The 22,437-nt window shown below is 36.4% G+C and overlaps 2 protein-coding genes across 3 annotated transcripts in view; one reads left to right on the plus strand and one right to left on the minus strand.

Moving 5' to 3' along the window:
• Positions 1–459: 459 nt before the first annotated feature.
• The window catches only part of LOC136254828 (serine-rich adhesin for platelets-like), a 48,759-nt gene continuing 26,781 nt past the window's right edge, over positions 460–22,437 (minus strand). The window contains exons 17-25 of one of the 2 annotated variants that reach the window (XM_066047585.1): positions 21,645–21,947; positions 19,967–20,023; positions 19,423–19,839; positions 17,821–18,123; positions 9,754–9,822; positions 8,858–9,172; positions 8,693–8,767; positions 661–720; positions 460–604 (exon numbers count right to left, since the gene is read on the minus strand). In XM_066047585.1, the coding sequence (XP_065903657.1) occupies positions 537–604; positions 661–720; positions 8,693–8,767; positions 8,858–9,172; positions 9,754–9,822; positions 17,821–18,123; positions 19,423–19,839; positions 19,967–20,023; positions 21,645–21,947 (1,667 nt within the window). In that variant the 3' untranslated portion in view covers positions 460–536. Of the gene's footprint in view, positions 605–660; positions 721–6,513; positions 7,159–8,692; positions 8,768–8,857; positions 9,173–9,753; positions 9,823–17,820; positions 18,124–19,422; positions 19,840–19,966; positions 20,024–21,644; positions 21,948–22,437 lie in introns of those variants that run through there. The other variant, XM_066047586.1, reaches the window with a different exon arrangement.
• On the plus strand, positions 4,933–7,262 carry LOC136254835 (uncharacterized). Its single transcript, XM_066047595.1, has 6 exons — positions 4,933–4,993; positions 5,050–5,226; positions 5,279–5,460; positions 5,525–5,621; positions 5,666–5,927; positions 5,978–7,262. Exons 1-3 carry the CDS (start codon positions 4,954–4,956, stop codon positions 5,434–5,436), a joined length of 375 nt encoding a protein of 124 aa, XP_065903667.1. The 5' UTR covers positions 4,933–4,953; the 3' UTR covers positions 5,437–5,460; positions 5,525–5,621; positions 5,666–5,927; positions 5,978–7,262.

Consider the following 22,437-nt stretch of genomic DNA (forward strand, 5'->3'; position numbering starts at 1 on the left):
TGCTTAATTTGTGAAAATAAAATTATTGTAAAATGTTTATACGTATAGCTATTACCTTAACTCAAACAGTTGTCTGGACTTTCATGAATTTAAAAAAAAATGCAAAAATTGTATTTTACACAGTTTCATGAAGGTTTTATCATTCGAAAATTTCCAGCTATACAGTAGATACTGACCATGTTCTGAATTCTTTGTCACTTTCAAAAATTGCAGAGCATGTCTACAGATCAAAGTTCACTGGTGAGATTCAGCACACCTTATAGATATCAAAAAGCCAGGATTATTTTTTATATTAAAGGATGGTTTACCTTGTGAATGTTCTATTAGAGTATCTCGTTTTTTGCAACACAAGGTACATGATGTGTCTTGGTTCAAAAGTTAAACAGCATGCGCAATAATGTGTGCCCCAACACGTAATATATAATAGCTACCATATAATAATAATAATATAGAGAGGTGTAAACATAATTAGTGATTTAAAAAAATATATTTCAATGAACAAAAGTGATATACAGTTACTATACATGGCTAGTGTGCTACAAGTGTCCTTTCTCAGAATGTTTTCCATCAGCTTTTACTTTCCACTTTGTTCTGATTGAAGTGTCTACATTAAAGAAACTTCTATACATGTGTACTTGTATTACTAACACAAAACTCTACCTGTACTACCAGTAGCTTGTCCAACACTTGAAGTATTAACTTGTTGTGTTGTCAAGTGATCTATCAAGTATATACAACACATATGTATCACTTTATGTAGATCATATCCAACATGCACTGTTTTTGTGTAAACTAAAACAAAGTTTGCACCTGTTACAACAGACACATTCACTGTAAAAGTCACCATCACAGGATTTCCACATTTGGTATTGAGTCAGAGATACAGTAGTCTGCATGGGCAGGCAGCACTTTGAACATTAAAATAGTTTATGATCAGATTCATGATTCTATGGATTCAAACCACTATTATATATTATACAGTACAGTAGTACTGTATATTAATGATCATGGAGGTTTGGGTTTTTCTAGCCAAAAAAATCACTACTTCACAATACCATCCTGACACCTTGGCAGCATTGGTTAGGTATAACTAAGCCCAAAAGTGCATTCAGTATGACCCCAATAGATTGTTACAAAATTTTAAAAATATATTCAGTGGAATTTTTTACTGACTAACTTCCTGCCTGATCAGTCCCTTCAGGCAAGCATAACTTGATATAAAAGGCTAAGGCTACAGGGTTGATTTTTTCCCTGTTTGACATCACTTCATTCCGAGATGTATATTTTGGCATACCGAAGTACATACAATGCACGCATCATGGACTTAGCTTTGTCCTCCTTTGTGTCCCATTTCTTTTTGCTAACTGCCCAAGGTGTAAATTTTGTGGTAGTGCGATGCATGGCTTCCCCATGTTCTGCATTATACATGGTGACTGCATCGCTTCTTCTACTGTTGTTTGTAGCACTGTGTAACGGGCTGAAAGTGAAGCATAATGACCACTAGTCAGTAATTGATAGTTTGGGCAAGTGTTCAAATCAAAACATTAACTCTGGCACCATCTTTTTGTTTGATGTAGTATGTGCGGACTCACCAGTCGTATAATGTTACAAAAAGTTAACAAAAAAGTATAAGAAAAAATTAATTAGAAATTCTAGGGATCATAGAAAAAAAGTAGGAAAACAAGGGAGGTCACCTACACCTGCAGATACACCATGAACAATAATCCCTATAGTCATGGGTATAGACTGAAGTAGGGATTAAATGTTCACTAGTATTTCTGCAGGTGTAGCAGTAGGTGACCTCCCTTGTTTCCCTACTTTTTCTATGATCCCTAATCAGCTTAAACTTTTAAAGTTTTCCTTATACTTGTATATATAAGAATATATTGTATCCTATTAAGTCCCTTAATGTTACAGCAGCTATAGTTATGGCTGATGGTTGCATGGCTTATGAGATATAGGTATCAATGTTAATTTATTACAAAACTAGTAATAAATGGATAGCTAACTCTTCTGAAAATTCAGGCCTATAGTTTTAATTTAAATGGCTCTGATTTTCTTTATAAAGTTTCTTAGGCCCTACATTATACTCTTCTTTAATCAGCACCTACGTGTTTGTAACATTTTTTGTTATGAATCCCAGTCAGCTAGTTTTGACTGCTCTATTAGAGTATAGCAATGATCAGAACGGTTTAGGTTTCCCTTTATCCACTTTAGAGGAAATCAATATAATTTCTTGTTAGCTATACTGTACTCTGTTCTCTTACCTTTAATTTATATTGATATGTAGTTATGTAGTTTAATGTTTCTGCTGCAAGTCTATAGATACATGTTTAAACTTCACATTTGAAAGGAACCTCTTATGTATCTGATTGATGGCTAATCGAGATGTATTGTGTGGCCAAGACAGCCAGTGCACCATACTGTGAGTAGCCAAGAACTTGCATAAAAAGTTCACAAACAAGTATAGAAATTCTACAGCACAGTAGGGATATTTGCTACTTATTGTTTTACAACAATTGTACATTACATACTACTCCAATCCAGCTTGTTTGAGTAATGTTTATCATGTTACTACATTGTCCCTACTCTAGTTTAAAATTCCTAATTTTTCTTATATTTGTTTCCTAAGGGGTTTACAGGGTCAAGACTTTACCTGTTTTGTCCTTTTGCACACTTTGTAAAAATTGTAATCAGACACAAATGTGTAACTTGAACTAACTTTAATTTTCAGTGCAGACAAAGAGCATAATAAAGGTGAAGATATAATCCACACAAAAACAGCCAAGCTGTGAAACAGTGGTGTGGCTTTAAAAAGCCTGGGTGAAAAAAGTTGTGAAATCAAAGGTGGTGACTAAGAAATGGCTGCAATGATGTTAATGCTTCTATACGTTTTAACAATGCACACACAGCCATTATTAAATTTTTTTAGTATTAATATCATTGCAGCCATTTCTTGGCCGCCACCTTTGATTTCACAGCTTTTTTCACCCAGGATTTTAAGGCTGCACCACTTTTTCACAGCGTGGCTGTTTTGTGTGGATTTCACTTCTTTTTGTACTTTATAAGGCCCAAAAACTAGCCTATGGCTGACTTTGAGGTTTGTTTTACTCACATTTCTTCTTTTATATGTAGATACAATGATGATTATTGAAGACTTATAAATGTATTTCAATGCATGATTTAATTCAATAAATTTGATAATATAATTGTAATACTCTAATAGAGTGCACATTTTTTTGAGGACTTCTAATAGAACATACATAGAATGTTCTAGAACAATCTAGTACTTCTATTGGTAGATCTATGAAATTACAAACATTTGATTATAAGCAGATTTCAACTAGAAATTTAATTTATAAAGCAGAAATTAAATAAGGTGATCAGCCAAGGTAGTAGTGGTTCAGTGGTTAAGGATGCAGGTGTTAGGTATGGAGGTCCCTGGTTCAAACTCTGGTAAGTTTTTTCGACATTTTTTGCACACTTTTTTACCCTGTGGTGACTGCTCTATTAGAGTGTCTTGATCCCGCAATTTTACACTTGCTTGGTTTTTCTTTATAACTTTGTCGCTGTAACTCTATTGCTATTCAAACTATCAAAAGGCACTGCTACAATGATCAGCCTATCTACACACCAATTTTCAAGTTATTTCTATACTCGGTTTACCTTGTAGCCGTGACAGAAGTTTGATATTTTTTTACATGAATAAATGCTCATAACTACTTGAACATTCCTCAGATTCACAACAAACTTGGTACATGAATCCACTGTTACACGCTCTTCATTTGTGCCAAAGATCGAGGCAATCGAGTTACACATTTGCATTTTATAGCAATTTTTGCAAAGTGTACGAAAAGAAATCGAAGCCCCTGTAGCCTGTATGGCATAAAAAGAAAAAAACAAAGTAATTAAAACTAAATTGTGAACACCCATATCTTGCAAATGGCTGTTGCGAATTTAATCAAATTTGCCGTGTGGCATACCCTACCTGGGGAACAGCTATAATGCAAAAATTATGTGCTTTGGAGAAGGGGCCATGGAGCTATGCATGCACGAAAAAGCTGTTTTATTTCTTCCTGTTAATATTCTCGGTGTGGTCGCCGGCTTTCTTGGCTGCCCGACACACTACCGTGTGTCTTGAAATATGCACTACATTTTGTTTGAATCTGATAATTTTATCCCACTGAAGTCCTACATCAAAGAAAACAGTAGGAGGATATGGCAGTTAAACCATAGGTGGCTCCACAATTTTTGGTGACTGGTTTCTGATCAGAAGCACAGCTAGACTATTGATGAAAGATAAAAAAGGTAACTGCCTGCTGAGAATAACTGCCCTCCACTAACTATAAATTAATGTCACTGATAAAGTATATATTTATATACATAGCTTGCTACACTGCTTCTCTGAATACTGTGACTGCTTTATAACGATCAACCTGACTTGGAAAGTAAAAGAGCTGAGTGATCTGAATGAAAAATGGAAGAAAAATTTTCTCACAAGTAAATCTTTTAATCAGTAAACTGCCAACAGAAGAGTGTGATCGTAGTGTCAACATTCCAAGAAGCCTCCACGAGATTCGACAAATATTTTGTACATTTATCAAAGGTGTTGTCCGCCACCAGTGCATTGCTGCAACACATGTGTTGGTCTTCATGATCAGCAATGAAGAAAGGGACAAAAAACCTTATGCTCTACCCGTGCAATGTTTACCCTACAAAGGTTTATCAGATTCTAAGGTGCAGAAGTTAGCAAATGAGATAATAGATGAAATGGTTAGAAGAGGAATGAAAGTGGCAGGTAAATAACTCAAGATACTTGCTTTCAAAGTAACATTACAATTTTAAATAGGCTTTACAACTGATGGAGAATGGAATTCTCTACGAAGCAAAGGAAATACAAGGCCTTTGTCAATTCTTCAAGTTCGTAGTGAAGCAAGAGCAAAGTATGCCCACATGAAATTAGCCAGATTAGCTGGAATGTTAACCCCAGTTTGTAAGTTATGTATAATTGCATCCTGCTGTATACTAAGGTTATTGTTTATATTTCAGATGATTCTGATGGAAATGTTACTGGTAAAGTACCCAACCTAGCTGTTAGTAATACATTACTGATGGAGATACTGTCCTGGAAGAAAGAAGGTGCTACTGATCAAGATGTTTTCGTACGATTGAGGAAGAGAACCGTACCACCTGCACACAGGGATACTGTTCACAACTGGATTGATGGTATTAGGCATTTTCACATTGGCATCTCTAAAAAAATTTTTATTCTATATAGGTAAAGATGAGACCCCAGTAAAGCAGCTTCGGTCTATATTGGCACAGCTTGAATATACCCATCAAATAAATGCTTGGCAAGCTAAGGGTGTCCCATTTAAGGATTACGTTTATGTACCAGAGATACACCCTAAAACTGGTACGGAGTTCTGTGAATGAGAAGATTATGGACATATTTTGGAGGTAAATGGAAATGAATTATCAGTTATTTTTCATAATGTGTTTGGTATTTTAACGTATTGGTCAGAGCTTACGGCAGGGTGGACCACGAAATTTGCAGTTAGAGAGGTTCGAAGAAGAGCTACATGACAGTAAAGCAGGATTGACATATACTGCTCTATCAGGTAATTCACAGATTAAATGAATTTTGCCAGCCATCCTTTCTTAGGTGTCCGTAAACAGTCTGTGGAAGATGTTGAATGCTAGTTCAGTTCTTCTTTGATATCATGGATGGAGAAAAAGCAGTACACACCAGCAGCTTCATGTCTCCGTGTTGTACATAATTGGAGGCAAGCATGTGACAAGAGAGGAAATTCAGATGCACTGCGAAGCCAATATAACCAACAATTCCTGGACTATATTTTAGACAACCTTATGCCTTATCATAAGGATGAGGGACTAAATGATTTCAGTCTATTGGAGGTCAACAGGTATGCTATAGGTATACATGTATAATATGCTTGACTGTGTGTCAATGTAGAAGTATCAGTGGAATTGGAGGATTTAGTCGGGAGACTTTAATAGCATTGTTTGCCAACATAGAGACAAGAGAGTGGAGGTGCCACTTCCATGCACAGCATAATTTGCCCCCAGGACATCCTAGGCCCAGCACTATACCAATGATGTAGAATGCTTTTTCAGTGTTCTTCGAGACAGTGTTGGGAGGGATTTTACATTACAAGAGGTACATAAGGACAAACAAATGTGATGTTTAGTCCATAGCAATAGGTTTTGTACGGCTGGAGGAAAGCAACCCATGAGTTTTTGAAAAGACTGGATCCAGATTTACCATTTTACTATCATACGTCTGGAAATCAACGTTTTATGAAGGTTTAATGCCACACTTTGATAGGGAATCCAAACACCACCAGAAGAAACCAAAGCGGATACCCAAATATGAGCTATTGGGATCTAACAATAGGGTGACCCTAGCCGTGTGCGGCAATACCTCCATTCGTACAAAGTTTCATAATACACCCATAGAACTACCACCGCCTCCTGGAGCAAGCAACCAGCTTATTCATGAACATTCTTATTCAGCTAACAATAATACTAAAAAGAAATAGCAATAACGCTAATAACACCTAGTAGAACGACTACGCAGTACAGTCTGAGACCATTCTCCATCTCTGGTGATTTTGATCCCAGTATACCAGCCAGGTTTTTGTAATGGGCAACATATTTCACCCAATCAAATTGGACACTGAGGATCTTATCATGGTCCATTGCATTATGTACATCATCAAGAGCTTCTTTAACAACATAGCCATTCCTCTCCCAAACGGTGCCAACCTTGCACATAAAGGCTATAGCATTTGAATCTTTCTTGTTTTCTGGCTCCTTTTGCAACTTAACTGCAACAATTTCCTTGTTGTACAATTTCTGGCTAGAAAGGGCAAGGATTTCCTGGTACCACTTCTCCTTTAAAACTCCGATACACTTGAAAATCACTGAATGAGTAATATGCAGTATGTATTCATTATCAGTTGACTCATCTTCAGTTTGTTCCACATCATTTCTTGACGCTTCAAGGCAGTCAACATCTCTGTCAGAGTCATCCAGATCTTCTTCAATCCATGTACAGTTCCACATTACAAAGGCTAGCTGATCTTTAAATAGCTGGTACTGACTGATATCAGCAGACCTCCCAAACTCCTCTTTCTGTGACAATACAACATTTCATTACTACAGTATTTACAAATGTTAAATATACATTGTTAATACCTACATGTACTTCATATACCTCGATTATAAAAGTATTATCAAAGCTGAAATTAATCTTGGCCAAAGCGGGTAAGCTGCGTTCATCCAGCATTCCGCACTTGGCAAAGCCATTGAAGACTTGCACAGTACCATCAGGTTCTTCAAACTGCAACTTAACCTCTTGCAAAGTGGTTTTAAAAATGGGAAAACTAGGAACGACGTAGTTAAATATTCTTCCTATTCCCAGAACAGTAACAAGCACAAAATCATCTTCTTTAGGTTCACGATCTTCGACTCTACTTTCCGTTTCGTGATAACTCACAGTCTCACTTGCAGTAGACCCTTCCATCATCTTAATATTCCAAGTATGCAATTAAACTTCAATTATCTTTAAATGTTTTACCTAGCGCTTATAACGCGTCCAACCTCCTCTGGGCAGTGATTATATAGACATTGAGGCCGACATCGATTGTGGGAATTGATTAATACTCACGTGATTAGGATGCAAGACTTGGATTTCACCATGAAAACTGTTCAGACAGAGAGCGTTTTGTTATCCTCACCATCCTACAAGTTGAAAAACGTCAGGCTAAGGTAAGAACTAGTGTTATAGCTTATTCATTGATCGTTTCTGCATGTTTTCAAATACGGACATGCTCCCATCTCAAAGCTACCACTCTGCATGGAGTAACCACTCTACAAGCAAGCTTACCTATCTAGGCCTTCAGTGAACTTCGTAATTTTTTGATAAACGATTCGCTAGCACTGATTAAAACATTAAACACGCGTAACTGAAATTCTCCATGTTATCTCTAGGATATGTACGTTTATTGTAACCAAACATAACCAGAATATACTAGCTGCTGACCCACAATGGAAAATTTTAAGTATGCATATATAATACATTCAGTGGCTGCACTTGTATTGGCTTGGGTGATTGATTGCCAATAAGTGTTACATATTAGCTGTAACACGGGAATTCGGGCTTTGCCTGATATGTATGCCCTCTGTCCTCGGGCCAACTATTACATACTCCAGATGTTATTGACATTTTATTTGTGTGAAGAAAAGAGATTGAATTTTTGCCATGGTTACAGGGTAAATCTCATGGAATAAAAAAACCAATATGTACATAGGATAATGTTAACCATTACAGTTTGATGGTTTGAAAAATGAAGGAGTAACAGCTACAGAGTTACGAAATGAACTCAAACAAGTCTAAAATCACAGGGTCAAGATACTTTAATATAGAACAGTTACTGTGGCAAGCAGATATACGTGTGTATGTACATCTACTCTGCCTTATACAACTTAATTTAGTGACCACGTGTTTCTAAAATAGTATGTATGTAAATGAAACTACAGTACAGCTGCATAATATGTACAATACATACAATATAATATGCATGATGATTGTAAAAATTCACATATTAGCAAGACTTATATTGCAACAATTGAGCATATATATGACTACAAAATGTTGCCTATATACCTGCATTAGAAGCAGAAGGCAGTGATTCACTTGGCTCAGGGCTCTCTTTACCTTGCTCATACCTCTGATATGCAGCTGTGTGGTACAATAAGTTATGTCAATCTGCATAGTGCATGTTCTCTTCAGATGTACATGTACATAGACCCATGCGTAATATTATTGTACCTTCTAATTGTACTGCTAAATCAGTGTAGTTGCCCATGCTCTGAAACATTCTGACCAGCTTATAAAAAACCTCCACTCCACCAGAACCAATGTTCTGCCTGATCGGTGTCAACAACATCTCCATCTTCATCCTATTAGTTTGGTATTCTGCAGCGCCACTGATTGGTGATCTCTCTAATACTCCATATCTAACACATTTTATTGCGATCATCATGACATCAACATCAGCATGCTCAAGAATCAATATATAACACTTGTCAAATGCTTTTAATGCTGAACTGTTTTTAATAGGATCTTCTTCTGATGATGATGTTTCTGTCAATATTTACAAATGATAATGGAGAAGGGTGTATGCACAATTTAGCACAACTATGCACAATTAATAACTACTTATTTACTTGAACCATTGAATATAGTACCAGTATCTACTATATAGGGCAATGTTTTTGTTCGTAGGTATATTTTTAATTATACATATAGAGCCACTCTTGAATAGCACTACAGCCTGCCTTCATTGCAAATGCATGTTACCAGAGCCCTTGTTCTTTGTATTGTCATTATATCCTGTAGGCTACACAGTAATATAGTTGACTTCATTGTGATGAGATAATAACTGTGAGTAAAACAAGCAAGTAATAGTGTGCTGTGTCTGTTTATCATAATTATCACATGATAGCTCAAGGTAGGTTAACAAAAAGAGTAATATCACAAACAATCTTCTTTTGAGCAATACATAAAGGAACACTCCTGGAGCACAACCATTACACACCATTATACTATGTACTCTAAATTGTGCTCTTGTGTATTACATAGGTAATGCACATACAAATTATACAATTGTAAATGTCAAAGAATACAATCTCTTTGCTTATTGTAGATGCACAACACATGCATACCTTTGTCCATTTGGAAAACTGTTTCAGGATCAGCTTGCTCTTTGTGTTTCTTTAATTCAGTAAACGTTGCTGCACATTAATAGACCTCAAGTGTAAACATATACACATGTAGTTGTAAAACCGAGGCATGTATACATATACACCCTGTACGTCTGTATGTACCATGAAGCCACCTACGCATAGCAAATTGTAGGCTACATATATAATTAAACCATGGATGGTCATGGTAACACTTTTACATTTAAATAAGCCATGGATAACAAAAAGTGCCTTAAGCAAGGGGCTGAAGTACAAATTTTATCCCTTTATTGTAAGTATGTATTTAATGTATTGTATGTATGGCCCTTGATATATACAGTACGTATAACCCTACACAAAGAGAACAATACATGAAACTATCCTAAAGTTAATTTACTTTGACTGCTGGAGGCATGGCAATAGCTGCAGTAACTAACTGTAATTAACATTAAGGACTGTATGTCTATACTTGCTGTATAACAACAAACATCAACTTTAATCACTACTGGAAATTTATTTGATTTCATTGTGAAGCCACCCACTATTTATCATTCCATTGAAGTTAGCCATTAATGTCAGAAAGCTTTTTTTGTTGTTATGTAATGTATCTTTGGAATTGTATCCGGTATTCTATACTTTACATGAGTACATCTTTCATACTTGTATGGGCCAGCGTTTCATCCTGTTGTGTATCATCATCATCTTTGTAATTAGCTTTCATTGTGTACTGTCCTTTTGTTACGTACAGTACATGATTGTGGTGTTGTTATTGTTAGTTGTAGTATCTTTAGTTTTATTTAGTACATAGTCTTGTAAGCAGGCATAGAATCAAGTACACTAGCACTTGCACTTAAGCACATACTGAAGAACAGAAATCATTCTAGTACTGCGAGGCATTGTAACGCTGTGAGGATGAAAGGTTCTGCATACACATATAGAGGTGGTTAAGTTTGCCATGCCTCCAACAGTAGAACAAGCAGATGTTCTAGGAAAGATTCATGTAGCGTATTCCACTGTGGAAAACTAAGTAAAATGTTTACCTGTAAGTAAAGTATGGGCACACATTTTTTTCTTATAATCTCATACCATTTTCTTTCCTTTGATGCAGTGTATACAAGAAAGGAAACAAACAGATGTAAGGAAGAATTTTGAAAGATGTATGTAGATCATTACAGTAAAAGTGTTGAAATCGTTATCTTCAGTAAAACACTAACACTTTTACTGTAGATCATTATAGTAAAAGTGTTAAATCGTTATCTTCTTGAAGTGCAACCTCTTACCTTTGCCCATAGACAACAACAAGTTGAAATACTCAAATTTCATTGGCTACTTACAGGTATGTAGATCCCTTGCTTATATCTCAATAGACCCCTGTCTCTGGATGATACAAAAGGCAACGTATGCATGGGAATTTAATTGGATTTATCTGTAGGTAAAGTATGGGCACACATTTTTTCTTATAATCTCATATCATTTTCTTTCCTTTGATGCAGTGTATCATACAGTACGATAGTAACTGTATAGTAGGGACCACAAGGAGTAGGCGTGGCCCACGAAATAATATCACCCAAAAATTAGCCTCAATTTCCCCTGACGACAATGAGGTAGGTAAAACTAAGCCCAAAAAAGCTTTCAGATCGACCCAAAACGCTTTCAACAAGTTGCTACGGAATTTTGAAAACAATGTATTTTAACAGAATTTTCTACTGACTGAGTAAGTAAGTAACTGACTGACCGATGCCTTCAGACAAGCGTAACTCGATAATGGCTATGGCTACGGGCTTGATTTTTTCACTGTTTGACGTCGCTTCGGCCAATTGCTTCGGCCAGAACAGGTGCCTTTTGGCATACCGCAGTACGTACAATGCATTCTTCATGGACTTACCAGTATCCTCCTTTGTGTCCCATTCATCTTTGCTGACAGCAAAAAGTGTCGATTTGGCAATAGCACATGATGGCTTCCCTTCGTAACAGAAATCGTCCGTATTTGTCATAGTGGCTATTTTGATATCAGAGGTGCTTTTCAAACAGTTCTTGATTCATACTGCTGTGTAACGGGTTGAACATAGCTGACAATGAAGCGTAATGGATACTTCACTTTTCAGACAATAATTAGGGCAAGCGGTGCCATTTCAGATGCGGTATGCGTGGGTTCACCAGTCATAATTATTATTAACAAAAAAAGTTAACAAACAAGTACACAGAAAAATTAGGAATTTTCAACTAGAGTGGGGACCATAACACATCGATAAAAAGTACTGACACAAGCTGGAGTAGTGCATGATATTAATTCATAGTAAAACAATAAAAAGTGTTATATCCCTACTGTGCTCAAGATACCATAGTGGAAATGCACAGTAGGGATATAATACTTCTTATTGTTTTACTGTGATTAATACCGTGCACTACTCCAGCTTGTTTCAGTACTTTTTATCGATGTGTCCTACTCTAGCTGAAAATTCCAAATTTTTCTGTGTACTTGTCTCAATAGACCCCTGTCTCTGGGTGATACAAAAGGCAACGCATGCATGGGAATTTAATTGAAGAACAAATGCTATTATATATTTATATATACGTGCAGTACACAAGTTACGGGGAAGTGTATTGGGTTTGTTTCTACTAATGAATGCTACATTTCTCATGTCACAAGCAGCTGTGAAGGTACAAAAACTGAACTGTGGTCTAAATAAGTTAGACATCGAAACACAAGGTTCTACAGAATTTTTAGATCACAGCAAGTTAACATACTCGAATTTCATGGCTACTTACAGGTATCTAAATCCTGTAGATCTCTTGTTTATGTCTCAATAGATCCCTTCTCTGGGGAATACAAAACAGCAATTACGCGCCTGTAACATTGGCAACCCATGGGTGATTAACTAGATAGTAAGTGCCGTTACAAGTTACAGGGGGCTTGTTCTACTCACGAACACTACATTTCTCTTGTTACAAGAAGCTGGGAAGGTACATACAACAAACAGCAGCAGCGAAGGTACATGAACGAGCTGTGGTCTAAATTAGTTAGACATTGAAACACAGGGTTCTATGTAATTTAGAAACCCTCAGGCCCTGTAGTAGTACCCTCACTTCGCTCGTGTGCCACAACACAGTGCCTTTCAGGTTTCTAAATTCCGTAGAACCCTGAGCTTCAATGTCTAACTATTATTAAGAAACCCTCAGGCCCTGTAGTACTGCCCTTGCTTCGCTCGGGTGGCTTTTTGGGTTACTAAATTTTGTAGAACCCTGTGTTTTGATGTTTAACTATTATATAGACAGCTATGGTTAACTAGTTTAATTGGCACATCAGATGGTGATCTCTTTTGTTTAAGTACTTAGCTGTAATGATTCCTACTAGCCTGTAAAACTTCAGCACTGTTTTATAACAATAATCTCTACTACGTTGCTTAAAATTCATATTTATTTATAATTTATCAAATAGTACAGTAGCACCTTTTAAGTAGGGATCGCCCCAAAAATTTCATGCGTTGCCAAAATTCCGCCTTTAAAAATCATCCTAGAGACATTTTAAGTGACAAAAATGACCTTTATGGAATAATACTATAGTCCATATAACACATTAAATATAATAAAACACTTACAGGTGGCCGGATATAGAATTTAAAAGATAATTACCTATAAGGTAGCTATGGTAGGGTCCACAAACCGAAAAATCAACTTTTATAAATTGATTACCCTACCATTAAGGGATGTTCATCATAGCATACCATTGCTATATCCACCATGAAACCGGAAGCACGATTGTTGTCTTCACAAATTTTATATCTCACGAGATGTAAAATTTATTTTTTAAATTTCGTGCTCCACACAGATGACTAGATGAAACTTGCTACTTAGCCAGATCTTATCTAGAGTTGTTGTAGTTAAAAAGTACACACAGCAATGGGCAAATGATTTCCAGCACAGGGCTGCTTGCTTTCAAAAATCACAAAAAGAAGCACAATTTTTCAAATTCAAGCTGCCCTACCACCCAAGACAAGTAAAGCCTAATATTCTTCACAGTATTCTGATAAGGTTGGGTGCATAGTCTATCTATGCTGTAAGTCTGGAAAGGATCTGACACTTCTCACCATCTGGGGGATGAGTGCAAAATTTTTGTGCTTTATTTAACAGGGTTCTCTCAATGACGCTGAAGTCCCTTCCAGGACTTCTGATGCCGCACTGATCACCTAATTTTGTTGATAAAAGATGGACCAAAATGTTTGGCAGTAGAAGCAGTCATTGTTTCTGTGATTTCATATGATGTAGTATTCCAGCAGCTTGCCAGGAGCCCGACCTAGCTTGATCAGAAAATGAAAGATTTCGTGCTTTTTTTCAGTTTAGTTTTGATATTTTGCAACATGATGGTGCTGTAGGGTGATCTAGTAAAGATTTGAAGCCACTGTGGAGCATGAGATGTGAAGTCAGTTTTGGATGATTTAGCTGCCTCCAGTGGTCTAGGCCTCTGAACAACATTGGAGGGTATCGATGAAATAATAATTGACAACCACCAGCACCAACTGTCCAGGGACATCTTTAGCCATCGTTCCAGTCCGTCATTGATGGGTATTGTGGCTGCAGAAACATTGGAAATGGCCAGAAGGCATGATATAATTCCCAAGTGTTGCAGAAAATTTGACGCTCATCACCCAGATGATGAGAAGTCTCAGATCCTTTCCAGACTTACAGCATAGACATACATGCAACCAACCTTAACACAATACTGTGAAGAATATTTGGCTTATTTTGTCTTGGGTGGTAGGGCAGCTTGAATTTGAAAGTTCGTGTTTCATTTTGTAATTTTTAAAAGAAAGCAGCCTTGTGCCATGAATGTAGCAAATGATTTGCTTACAACTGTGTGTACTTTTTAACTACAACCATGTGTGTACTTTTTAACTACAACAACTGTAGATAAGATCTGGCATCCAGTCCTTTGTGTGGAGCACGAAGTTTTAAAAATAAATTTTGCATCTCATGAGATACAAAAAGTGATATTTCTGTGAAGACAACATTCGTGCATCTAGGTTCATGGTGGATCTAGCAGTTACATTATTTAACCAAAATCTAAATAATCCTCTGAGGGGAGAGCATACTGGAGAAGAATCATCCTGGTGTTATAACGACACAGGGTTACAGAAAGTTGCTGCAGCAACTGTCATCAAGCAATTTTCGGGAGCAAACCATTCTTAATTGTAGATCTGTCAGGTATTGAAAAAGGCAGGATAGAGTAAATGGAGACCATTCACCAAAGGTCTCACAAACAAGTAGAATATCATACAATACGATAGTACTGTATAGTAGGGGTTGGTAAGAAATCATATGGTTTTGTGGATTTTTGCACCTTAAAAACGGCCTTGCAATACGCTTTACCTGAAAAAATCACCTGGAATGCATTAGTATTGTTATAATGATGCTGTACCTTGGGTAAACGAAGCGAAAGGTCGAATGTTTTGATGTACAGTGAGTTTTAAAAATTTTGAAATTCACCTACACTTCATCTGCCAGTCTGCCTGCTGTAAGATCAGGTAGCACTAGGTGTATGGCTCCAGAACTTTCAGACAGCCAAGGTAATGATGGCGGATTCACGAATCTGTTGTTCTGATTACGTTCTGTCCACTGCACCATGCTGTTTGCTTTCATCATTCATTCGATCTTTGTTCTTCTCGAAGAACAATTAATAGTTGAGGCACTGAACAGTTGCGGCGTGTGCCTCAACCCAAACACATGATTTTAATGAAGGTGTGAATACGTGTGCGTAAGATGGTGCAGTACCCAAGGAATTGTCTCTAGCATTTATTAATGCTGGGTAGTCGTTTTATATAGTCTTAATTACCAGTTTATCTTATTTGTGAGGTAGCTGGCTAATAATGTCTTTGAGGGGCAGATCCACCTCGGGATCCAGACTTCTAAAAGCGAGGGTTCCACTCTTATAATGGTGGACACTCCAGCGATGTTTTACTGTAAAACCATCAACATTTAGGCCATTAGAAATGCAGCTGAAGCCTTAAACAGTTGCTGTAATAGTATTAAACTGAAGACAAAACGGTAATTATTTTAGAGGTGCATGCTTATTGCGTACAAAGGCAAAGATAGCTGCTTCAAGTGATATTTATACTATGTGGAAACCAACAAGAGTATAATAAACGTAGCTACGTAGCTAGTTAGACAAAATAAATTAACAAACTAGCTATTTTAAAAATTAAAAATTTCAAAAGGAAGTAGGGGTTGATATAATATACACGCTACAAAAAGTAAACATATTCCAAATTAAATAAGAAATCATAATTTTGAGGTAAAGTGCTGGAAGGAATTTTACACTTGTGTAGGAAGCATGATTCCTACATGTGTAGAGCTTTATTGAGAATTTTTGCAGAATTTTGTAGGAAATATTCCCACTCTGTTGAATTTTGTAAGAAAGATTCCTACACATGGCACAAAGTGTAAGACATCTTCTTGCAGTGTAGGAATAATTCCTAAAAGTGTAGGAATATTTCCCACAAGTGTAGGAATTGTTCTTACAAATGTAGGAATAATTCCTACACAATATGTTATGTGTAGGAATCTTTCTTACAAAATTCAACAGTGTGGGAATATTTCCTAGAAAATTTCTTAATGTTGCCCTACACATGTAGGAACCATGCTTCTTACACAAGGGTAAAATTTGGTACATCACAGAAAATTTGCTGTGTTTTGAGGAAAAACTTGCTACATCTTAAAAGTTTTGACTTCTTATTTAGTTTGGAACATGTTAGTAAGGAAAGCTCAAAAATGTTACAGCTGAAATGAGAAATGATCCAGCAGTAAAAAGTAAGGAAACAAGATTAGATGACTACTTGCTAAAATGAGACACACTTTAATCCCTACTTTTGGCTAATTTGATGGTCTCATTTCAAGATGCTAGCCAAAAGTAGGCATTAAAGTGTGTCTCATTCTAGCAAGTAGTCATCTAATCTTGTTTCCTTACTTTTTACTGCTGGATCATTTCTCATTTCAGCTGTAACATTTTTGAGCTTGTTTCCTTACTTTTTGTAGCGCGTATATTATATCAACCCCTACTTCCTTTTGAAATTTTTAATTTTTAAAATAGCTATAGTCTCCACCAGTCTTGTTACCAATATCCAGGTACTGGTTATCCTTAGCCTTCTCACCAGCAGCAGAAGCCACACCAGCCTGAGAAGCAGTAGAGGAAATAAAAGCAGACTGAATGAAGCATGCCACAATAACAAACTCACCAGTGGAATGTGCCTTCTGGGGTTCTGACAAGTGTAGGCCCTCTGTACCTTGTCTTTTCTTTTATATTCAATCATGCTTTTTGCTTTCTTCATTAAAAGAAACCATATCGAAGTATAATTTTCCATAGCAACACTTTTTTCAACAGCATATTTAGATGCCACAGAATTATGGATTTCAGAAGCACTTCAGCCCTGGTGGTACTATTAGAGCTACATTAGCTAGATGTCTGCACCTTTGCAATTGGGATTCCATTTTGCGATAGGTTCATGACCACACCCATCAAATAAAGATCTAGGCGGACTAATAATGATAGAGTATGGAGACCATACCTCTTACAATAGCTATTTACTTAACAGCAAACAAGATGACTTCACCCTTGATTGGTCTAGCTAGCTGCACACCTCTTGGCTGACTTGAGATACTCTAATACAACAGTCACTCTAATACAACAGTCGTGTGTGATATTCTAATATGTAGAACAGTCACAAGTTTCACTGTAGTCTGTAGCTAGCTGTGCAACAACAAAAAACCCAAACAAACTAGTTTTTTTTTTTTTAAATGTTAATTTAAAGGGGTAAATGCAACAAAAAACAAGAGATGAATGATGTATTACAGCATAGCTCAGTGGGAAAGTCCCTACTTTGGCACACTAGCTATAACAATTATTTTGTTCACTGCCAAAGTAGGGACTTCCCACCAAGCCATGCTGTAATATTTATCTCTTGTTTCATTACTTTCTATTGTATAAATTCCTGCTTCATTTATAAATTAACAATTTTTTTGTACATAAGGTACGTATGTGTGTATATGGTGCTATACCTTCCAAGTGATTTGCCAATTCATTGTAAATAGGTTCTGAATGAAACAGCTCAATTAGATCACGTAACTTCTTAACTCCATTAAGAGATATGTTATTCCTGATCTCTTTCAACACCGTTTCCATCTTCAATTTATTAGTAAGGAATAATGCTGTTCCACCAAAAGCAGACACATCTCTTTCAAGCAATTCACATGAGATACACTTGGGAATAAACACAAACGGATCAACATAATCCTGCATTACTGAAATGTACTCATCAAATGCTTTAACAGCAGCAATATTGTCAGAAATTGATGATACATCTAATAGCAAGAAAAATAATGACATTAAATTCATTTATAGTTATAACGCGCTTACAAGGGATATTGTCATATCCCGAGTAATTGTGTTATAACTGTTATATTCTACACCCCAGTAGATGAAATGATTATAGATAACAAGTTATAGTAAAACAGCACCTGTTGAACATCGAAACGAGTAGACATCCTTGATGGATCAGATGTTTTAGATTCTTTTGCAGTGCCACGCCCACCTACTTGAGATTAGTGAAGGAGATAACAGTTAGTGAAGGAGACAAGAGTTCATCAAAAATCCTCCTTGCTAAGGTGAATGATTCTAGGCTCTTGTCAGTATTAGAGACTTGAAATCCTTGATGGATCAGGTGTTTTAGACTCTTTCGCGGTGCCACACCCATCTAATACTCATGATTATTGAAGGAGACAGGAGTTAGTGAAGGAGACAAGAGTTGATCGAAAATTGCTCAGGTGAATAATTTTGGGTTGACAAAGTGTGGTATATCACTTATATACCACAGTTTGCCGTGGTATATCAGTTATATACCACAGCGCAGCGCTTTTGATCACAACCACAGGTGTGGTATATTTTATAGTTATAACATGCTTACAAGGGATATGACTAAAATATACACACGATTCACAAGAGTGCACATATTTAGTCATATCCCTAGTAATCGTGTTATAACTGTTATATTCTACACCCTAGATGAAAACGATTATAGATAGTGAGTTATAGTGAAACAGCGCCTCCTGGAGATGGAAATCAATAGAAATTCTTGATGGATCAGACGTTTTACACTTTTAACGGTGCCATGCCCACATAGTTGTGATTAGTGAGTTATCCACAAAGGAGACAAGAGTTCATCGAAACTTGTTCCAGTTCCTGAGGTGAATAATTGTTGGTTGATTTAGGCGCTTGTTATTAGAGACTTGTTTACCGTTTAGATAAGGATTTCACGGAATGTGTGAAGTTACACCATATATGGTAAGCGTAGCCACAAAGCGTGGTATATCAGTTATATACCACAGTTTGCCATGGTATATCAGTTATATACCACAGCGAGGCGCTTTTGATCTCAACCACAGGTGTGGTATATATCAGTTATATACCACAGTTTGCCATGGTATATCAGTTATATACCACAGCGCAGTGCTTTTGATCTCAACCACAGGTGTGGTATATTTATATATATATACTCAGACACTGCATAACCATTCACACACACTACAACACAGAGAAAACTCATATGTATAGAACTGTGAAGTACAATTTAGTGGTGAGAAAGAAGAAAAAGAAAATTTTACCTCCCACAGTAGCAGTTGCTGCAAGTGAGTCACTAAAAGTATTAGTTGTCATCTCATCTGTTGTAACTGTAACTCCAGCATCTTCCTTGTTATATGTCTCCAGTGTGACACTTTCCTCAGTAGATGCAATTGAGGAGACCACATTAGCACTAGCTACTGCCAGCTTGTTACTATATGAAGTTGAGCCTGCAATTGCTTCATCTGAGTCTGAAACCTGCTGTGGGGTGATACTCTCACTTTCTGTATTTTCATCTTTGGAAAAGCTTTTACTAGTTCCTGAAGAATCATCACTTGGCCAGTTACTTTTAGACTCAAGTGTTTCCATACTAAAATTGTTAGAAGTTAATTTAGCACTAGGATCCGGTATTTGGGAATAGTGTAGTTGACCAGAAGGTGTTCCAGAATCATTGTGAATACCTACAACACAGAAATACATATAAACACATTATAGGTAAGTATGTACAATTGTACATACAGTATGCATATAGATTTGTCATGTACGTAAATGAATAGTAAATCTGCAAAACTTTTTATATAACTATACCATGTTGTCTAGCAGTAGTAGTAGCAGCCTGTGGGCTTTTACATCTTTCATATGCATCTATGATAAAAATTAATGTAACAAAACAAACACAAACGCATTAATACATACTTTTAGCATCCATATGTATGCACAATTATGCAATCAGAACATATATTATACTGAATGTATATGATGGCTAATTGGACTGTGCATACATATTCCATAGTAAAGCTGTGAAAGTTGCATATTCCATCAAACGTATCTAGATGATCGGGCTGCCAACACAGGTTGTTGGTTGACCCTCAATACGTTTACTGTATTGTAAAGTATTAATAATAATAATAATAATAATAAAATGTTCCATGTACAAGTCAGTAGGTGTGTGTACTATTGTATATGTACATTTGATGGCATTTTAGAGGTGAATTAAATATACAGATTATGAAAGGATATGTGGTACTAAAAACTGTTGCATATACTAAAGGTCATGATCATCAAACGTGTATCCCACATTGACATGAGGAGTAGACATGTGTAATGTAGCATAGCATCTGGGAAATTAACCAAAGCAAATTGAAATTTACATTATCAAAGCAAAATGACAAGCTGAAGTTTGTTGTAAAGTTGAAGCTTTTGGAATACAATACTGTAGAGTCGGGTTGTTAAGTGCATGTACGTATCTGTTAAGCGCATATTATTTGTTAAGTGCATACACATTTCTTGTGATTAACCATGGATGATAAGCGTACATGGCAAAATGCAACAATAAAGCCACACACAGCAAGAAACTGCAAGAAAAGCTGAAAGTATTGAAAAATTAATGTCTCCTCAAGTGCTTACGTCTCCCTTGAGGTCTCTCTTTGCTATGTATACAGCAAGTCAGCCATCTGGATAGTGATAATCTCGTTCATCACGAAGAATATTACCCAGAAATGGAGTCAAATATCCTTACATACTGGCGTGGTGACCAGCACAAACTATTAACTACTCTATTACAACGTAGTGATTCCGTGTTACACTCACCATAATTATTTATTAGGCGTGTACTCCTAATAGATAGTATGATTTTTACAAAAAGTTTTCTCCGAAATTATAAGCGCATGTGCTTAACAACCTGATTTTACAGTAGCTGTATGTACTTCATAGTGTTGTGCATTATACCCTTGTTAATCATCTGGCCATGTGAGCATGCAGCTCGGCTCATGTACATAAAATGTTGACATCAGCAAAAACAATTAAGAACTACACTATACACTAGTTATACTTTCACTTAAATGGGTTTCTTAGCACTAGTGTAGATTAGTTGATTCAAGTGTGTATGTACGTACGTATATTGAGCACTCATTCAAATATTACTTGACTGAAGTCAGCACTAGAGATTGAAGAAAATGTTGAGTAGGAATTGTAAATCATTCAAGCACAAATGCTCACATTCATGCATGTGTGTGTGTGTGTGTGTGGGGGGGGGGGGGGGGGGGGGTTCATTTCATTAAAACTGTACTACAGGGAGGGGCTATGTGTACAGTATTAAATGTGCAGTAATGAACACATCAGCAGTTTACATAACCCTGCAATACAAATGCATATAATTATTACAAAGTTACAAAATGTGTCTGCAAGAGTTACCTCTTAGTATCTGTGTATATTTAAGGTGAATGTACACATCTATGAACATATACATGATTAGTTTATACCATACCATTCAGCTGAGTCGATACATCAAAACAATTTGGCATTTCACTCAATATAGTAGTTAGCTGTTGAAAAATTATAGCACCTCTGACATGAATAGCCTTCCCAATATCATCCCATATCCACTGTCCTTTAACCTCCTTGGGGAGGTGTACAGCAGCTCCTTGTGATGTGTCAAAATGTTTGGATAGTATGCCAGTTTGTATAAATGTATGACTGACAGCATCTAGATCAATTGTCTCTAACTGAGGACGACACTCAATAAATGCAGTGAACGCTGCCTTGGTATCCTCTTGACTTGAATCTGTTTCTATACAATGAATAAGCTTTTATAATACAACCACATAAAGCTATAATGTAATTTGGGAGAAAGGAATGAAACACATGTCACTTATTTAAACTGTACCACACTGATGTTATTTTTTCTGAAATATACAGCAAATATATACATACTGTATGTAGAGTACACTATCTGCAGCATCAATGTGCATATATGTGTAGTAGGTGGGGCAATATTTAATTTGTGGCATGCGATTATTGCATGAGTTATTTAATGCATTCATTATATAACCACAAGTAAGAAAAGTGTGCAATGTGATTGTTTTCAATGAGAATTAGAAAATTTTTATTAAAAAGTTCACCAATGGGCATACGTAGTATGCATGAACTGTATTAAACATGAGACCAGAATACACTGTGCACATATTAGACAATAGGTGTGATATTGCAAAATGTGATAAATATTATATTATCATTGCAAAGGGTAAATATAGTAGTCCCTCAAGCTCATTGGGCTGCCC

This window comes from Dysidea avara, chromosome 4, assembly GCF_963678975.1.
Source record: "Dysidea avara chromosome 4, odDysAvar1.4, whole genome shotgun sequence".
NCBI classification, from domain to species: domain Eukaryota; kingdom Metazoa; phylum Porifera; class Demospongiae; order Dictyoceratida; family Dysideidae; genus Dysidea; species Dysidea avara.